Source organism: Nicotiana sylvestris, chromosome 1 (genome assembly GCF_000393655.2).
Source record: "Nicotiana sylvestris chromosome 1, ASM39365v2, whole genome shotgun sequence".
Classification (NCBI taxonomy): Eukaryota; Viridiplantae; Streptophyta; class Magnoliopsida; order Solanales; family Solanaceae; genus Nicotiana; species Nicotiana sylvestris.
This window is the reverse complement of record NC_091057.1, coordinates 62955693-62962043: the sequence shown is the minus strand read 5'-3', so window position 1 is coordinate 62962043 and position 6351 is coordinate 62955693. Positions and strand designations below refer to the sequence as shown.

The window sequence follows — 6351 nt, the reverse complement described above, 5'->3', positions numbered from 1 at the left end:
ATAGATAAACCTAGAGGAAGTGCCAAATGTGGAACCTGTTGATTTTAGTTCACACATTGCTTTGAATGCATATCTAGGCGCAGACCCTGAAGGAAATATACACAGGGAAGCCCCATCCGGTGGCCAAAGAACATAAGGAATGAGAGAAGGGGGAGTCAGCCTCCAAGTGATATTCGAGATGTTGCAAGCTCAGCAAATCACCAACGCTCAACTTCAGAGTCAGAATAAAACTCCAAACACAGCAGAACCTGTAAACTCTCGGCGTACTGAGCCAGCACTAGAAAGGCCCGATGAAAGTGGCTTGGGGACTAACCCCACGATTATGAGGATGCTCGAAGAGCTTACTAAGAGGGTTGAGTCCGGGGAGAAGAAAATTGAAGACAACAATAAGAATGTGGAAACTTACAACTCCCGTGTTGACCAAATACCGGGGGCACCTCCAGTTTTAAAAGGTTTACACGGCAAAAAGTTCATACAAAAATCATTCCTCCCGAGTGCGGCCCCGATGCCCATTCCCAAGAAGTTTTGCATGCCCGATATACCCAAATATAACGGGACAACCGATCCTAACGAGCATATTACTTCATACACTTGCACAGTTGAAGAAAATAGTACTCCTATGTGCAAAGCCTTGAAAAAGTTTGGAGAAACGTTGCCGAAAGGCGCTATGATTTGGTACCACAACTTAGCCCCTAACTCTATTGATTCGTTTGCTATGTTAGTGGATGCCTTTGTAAAAGCGCATGCCGAGGCCATAAAGGTAGCCACGACAAAATGGAATGTCTTCAAGATAAAATAGAGGAACGACGAGATGTTAAGGGAATTCGTATCTAGGTTCTAAATGGAGAGAATGGAGTTACCACCAATCTCGGATGACAGGGCAGTACAAGCTTTCATGCAGGGTTTGAATGAAAAGAGCTTGATTGCATCTCGACAATTAAAGCACAACTTGATTGAATATCCAGATGTGACATGGTCGGATGTGCACAATCGTTACCAATCAAAACTCAAGGTCGAGGACGACCAGTTGGGAGCCCTCTTGGGTTCAGTTCATCCTAACAGATTCATAGCCAAGCCCTCGAGGGACACAGACTGAGAATCGAGATTCAACAAAGAATGGTATCAGCCATATGCCGATCAAAAAAATAGCATCCCGAGCCGTAACACTCTTCGAAGCGATCAGAGAAACGATCGAGGTCAAAGTTCTCGGGGACACATGAGTAAGATTAGATTCGATAGGCATACCGGACCTGCAGAGGCTCCTCGATTATTAGAATACAACTTCAACATAGATACGTCAGGGATTGTCTCAGCTATTGAGAGAATCAAAGACACCAAGTGGCCCAAGCAAATACAGACCGATCCTTCCCAAAGAAACCCAAACTTAATGTACAAGTATCATGGCACGCATGGTCATAGAATAGAAGACTGCAGGCAGCTAAGGGAAGAAGTGGCTTGGTTGTTCAACGAGGGCCACCTTCGAGAATTCCTAAGTGATCGGGCTAAGAATCAATTCAGGGAGAGGGATGCAAGGAAAAATGAGAAAGAAGAACCACAACATGTGATCCACATGATCATTGGCGGAGTCGATGTCCCTCAACGACTTGTGTTTAAATACACCAAAGTATCAATCACCAGAGAAAAATGGACTCGGAGCTATGTGCCCGAGGACGTCTTATCATTCTGTGACGAGGAAGCAGAAGGCATATCTCAGCCTCACAATGATGCCCTGTTAATCTCTATCCTTTTGAATAAAATTCAAGTTAAATGTGTTTTAGTGGATCTACGTAGCTCATCAAACATAATCAGATCGAGGGTCGTGGAACAACTCAGCCTACAAGATCAGATTGTACCTACATCACAGGTCCCGAATGGCTTCAACATGGGAAGAGAAACAACAAAGGGAGAAATTATCCTTCCAGTAAACATAGCGGGGACCAAACAAGATAGGAAGTTCCATGTCATTGAAGGTGACATGAGGTACAACGCACTCCTCGGAAGACCGTAGATACACAACATGAGGGCAGTTCCTTCAACTCTTGACCAGATGATGAAGTTCCCAACAGAGGAAGGAGTAAAAACAATCAATGGAGAACAACACGCTGCAAATGAGATGTTTGCGATCAAGGAAGCGGTGTTGATACTAGATCCTTTGACCTTGGAGAAATCAAGCATCGGGGGTAAACAGGCGGCCAAATAACAATCACCGCCTCCAGCCTTGATTGAATCGGAGCAATAGGTAATCCAAAACAAAGATGAGGATTTCCTTACTCCTCAAACCTTCGTCGTTCCCGAAGAATCTAATGCAACCAAATCAACTATCGAGGAGCTGGAGCAGGTCATTTTGATTGAATACATGCCCGAGAAAAAGGTATACTTGGGAACGGGATTGACCCCCAAACTCAGGAAAAAACTCATTCAATTTCTTATTGATAATATGGATTGTTTTACTTGGTCCCATTTAGCTATGACAGGGATTCTATCAAAAATCACCACGCATCGGCTAAGCACCGACCGTACGTTCAAACCGGTAAAGCAAAAAAGGAGGCCTCAATCTAAGGTAAATAATGCTTTCATAAAAGACGAGGTAACCAAACTCTTTAAAACAGGGTCTATTCGGGAGGTAAAGTACCCCAAGTGGTTAGCTAACGTAGTCATGGTTCCTAAAAAAGAAAACAAACTTAGAATGTACGTAGATTATAAGTACTTGAACAAAGCCTGTCCGAAGATTTCTTTTCCTTTGCCAAACATCGATCATATGATCAATGCCACGGCTGGCCATGAGACCCTAACGTTTCTCGATGCCTACTCTGGGTACAGTCAGATTCAAATGAACCCGGAGGACCAGTAAAAGACTTCGCTTATTACTAAATTTGGAAATTATTGTTACAACGTAATGCCTTTCGGGGTAAAATATGTAGGAGCTACATACCAATGCCTAGTTAACAAAGTGTTTGAAGAACAAATAGATAAAACAATGGAAGTCTATATTGATGATATGTTGGTTAAGTCCCTGCGCGCAGAGGACCATTTAGTTCATTTGCAGGAAACATTTGCAATTTTGAGGAAATACAACATGAAGCTTAACTTGGAGAAATGTGCCGTCGGAGTTGGCTCAGGTAAGTTCCTTGGCTTCATGTTGTCAAATCGAGGTATCGAAATAAATCCCGATAAGATCAAGGCTATCGAAGATATCACAATCGTGGATAGTGTGAAGGCCGTGCAAAGGCTAACAAGGTGAATAGATGCCTTGGGCCGATTCATTTTGAGGTCTTTGGATTAGAGTCACCGGTTATTTTCCTTGCTTAAAAAGAAAAAGGATTTTGCATGGACCCCAGAATGTCAACAAGCCTTAGAAGAATTAAAGCGATATCTGTCGAGCCCGCCTTTGCTTCACACCCCAAAGGTAGATGAAAGGATTTATCTATACTTGGCAGTGTCCGAGATAGCGGTAAGTGGGGTACTAGTTCGAGAAGAGAAAGGTACGCAATTTCCTGTTTATTACGTAAGCCGAACTCTAGGAGATGCTGAAACTAGGTACCCTCACTTAGAAAAATTAGCACTTGTATTGATAAGCGCATCTCAAAAGTTAAAACGATATTTTCAATGTCATCCTATATGTGTATTAACCACTTACCCCCTTCTAAATGTTTTGCATAAGCCCGAGCTATCAGGATGATTGGCCAAATGGGCCATCGAACATAGCGGGTACGATATCAAATATCAACCCCGAACGACCATCAAGTCTCAGATCCTAGCTGACTTCATGGTTGATTTTAAGCCTCGTACCCAAAGTGGAGAAAGAACTCCTATTAAGCTCGGGTACAACATCGGGGGTATGGACCCTTTTCACGGACAATGCCTCGAATGTGAAGGGGTCCGGGCTTGGCATTGTCTTGAAGCCACCTATAGGTGATACCATTAGGCAATCTATCAAAACTCCAAGGTTAACTAACAATGAGGCTGAGTATGAGGACATGATTGCAGGTCTCGAGCTAGCTAAAAGCTTGGGAGCAGAAGTCATTGAGGCCAAGTGTGATTCTCTATTTGTGGTAAACCACGTAAACAAAAGCCTCAAGGTTCGAGAGGATACAATGCAATAGTATTTGGATAAGCTACAGGTAACTTTGCACCGCTTCAAGGAGTGGACTCTGGATCATGTGCCTCGAGAGCAAAATTGCGAGGCCGGTGCACTTGCCAATCTAGGTTCCTCAATCGAAGAAGAGGATATTGTCCCGGGGGCTGTTGTCCAATTATTAAGGTCTGTGATTGAAGAGGGTCATACCGAGATAAATTCAACAAGTCTAACATGGGACTAGAGGAATAAGTATATTGACTATTTGAAGAATGGAAAGCTCCCATCGAACCACAAAGAATCAACGTCCCTACGAGCCAATGCTGCTAGGTTTGCATTGGATAAAGATAGAATATTGTATAGGAGAATGTTCGATGGGCCACTGGCGATATATTTGGGGCCAAGGGACACCGATTATGTCCTTCAATAAATCCACGAAGGCACTTGTGGGAATCACTCCGGCGCTTAGTCTTTGGTTCACAATGTTATCAGAGAAGGTTATTACTGGGATAGCATGGAAAAAAATACTGAGGAATTTGTCAGAAAATGTGATAAATGTCAACGATTCGCACCGATGATCCATCAGCCTAGAGAACAACTCCATTCGGTCCTATCCCCGTGGCCTTTCATGAAATGGGGAATGGATATAGTCGGCCCCAGGTAAAGCTAAATTTATTCTATTTATGACTGATTATTTTTCTAAGTAGGTAGAAGCACAGGCCTTCAAGAAGGTGAGAGAAAAGAATTCATTGGCAGCAAGGTGACGGAGTTCCTCGGGGCACACAAAATAAAGAGGATCTTATCGACACCATACCATCCAACTGGAAATGAACAGGTCGAGTCAACAAATTAAACTATCATTCAGAACTTGAAGAAAAGATTGGACTATGCGAAAGGGAAATGGAGAGAAGTTTTACCCGAGGTCCTTTGAGCATATCGGACTACATCGAAGTCGAGTACGGGGGACACCCCATTTTCTCTAGTATATGGATCTGAGGCCCTCATCCCCATCGAGGTCAGAGAACCCGGTGCTAGGTTTCGACATGTATCAGATGAGTCAAATAACGAGGCCATGAATGATATCCTCGGGTTATTAGATGAAAAGCGAGAAGCAGCGCTTCTTCGGATGGTTGTGCAGAAGCAAAGGATCGAAAGATACTACAATAGAAGGACCAACCTTCGACACTTTGGAATCGAGGATTTAGTTCTATGAAAGGTCACCCTCAATACTCGAGATCTAATAAAGGGAAACTAGGTCCGAACTGGGAAGGACCGTACCGGGTCCTCGGAGTAGTCGGTAAAGGATCTTACAAACTTAGCACAATGGGAGGTGAACAACTACCAAACAATTGTAACATATCATTACTCAAACAATACAACTGCTAAGGTATGACTTTATCCTTTTTGTCCATTTGAGTTTAAAACTAACTTATTACAGATTTTTGATCAAAGATATCGCGTGCCTTCGATCTCGAAGACACTCCTTTTACACGAAGGCCTTAGGTTTTAAAGCATGTGTTGCACTCTTTTTCCCTTAGATCGGATTTGTCCCAAATGGGTTTTACCGGCAAGGTTTTTGACGAGGCAACAACTATGTGCTACCTAATGAAAACTCAACAGTACCCAAGGATTCTTTTCAATCAACCTTGAATACTGGGGGGATCACCCTCGGAGGTTATATTTTGGGGAAAATACTTCACGCCAAAGAGGACCTTGATAGGATAACTTTGTAATGGGACAAATGGTCAAATGAACCGTGTCCATATAGAATAGTTGAGCCCCAACGGCAAAACATGTACGCATGTATCAATTATTTGAAGAAGCAATGTGGTTATATAAAAAAACACTTAGTGTCTCAAGGAAGTTTACTATCATACGAGCTCTACACTTACAATCCTACGGGAAGTGGCTCAAGAGCCAAAACACAAATGCATTCTGAAATATTCGGGGACTATCATTGACAGTCAGTACATCCAAGTCATCGAAGACTCGGACTCGTAAGACCTCAAAGAGGCATCCCCTTAAAACAAAGACCAAGGCCAATATACTCGGGAACTAATTTTTCGAATAAGTTCGAAAAGTTATTGAGAAATAAGTCCAAGTGAGATACCCAAGGTTATGGCCATATTAAAAACTACGGTCATACAATGGCTATAGCCAAAATAATGCGGCTCAGAGACGTCCGACTTCTGCCATAAATTAAAGGCCTTTAAACATTGAAAAATCGGTTAAATCAGGCTATCCTTGACAAAAGGAAAATATAAAGGGCTTTGATA

General features: G+C 42.8%; 1 protein-coding gene across 1 annotated transcript; it reads left to right on the top strand.

Moving 5' to 3' along the window:
- Nucleotides 1-1216: 1216 nt before the first annotated feature.
- Nucleotides 1217-2008, top strand: LOC138870548 (uncharacterized). The gene has a single exon (XM_070148365.1). It carries the CDS (start codon nt 1217-1219, stop codon nt 2006-2008), a length of 792 nt encoding a protein of 263 aa, XP_070004466.1.
- Nucleotides 2009-6351: the final 4343 nt, after the last annotated feature.

Coding starts and splice junctions, on each gene's coding strand:
- LOC138870548 (XM_070148365.1), top strand. CDS start 1,217: ATGAGTAAGATTAGATTCGATAGGCATACCGGACCTGCAGAGGCTCCT.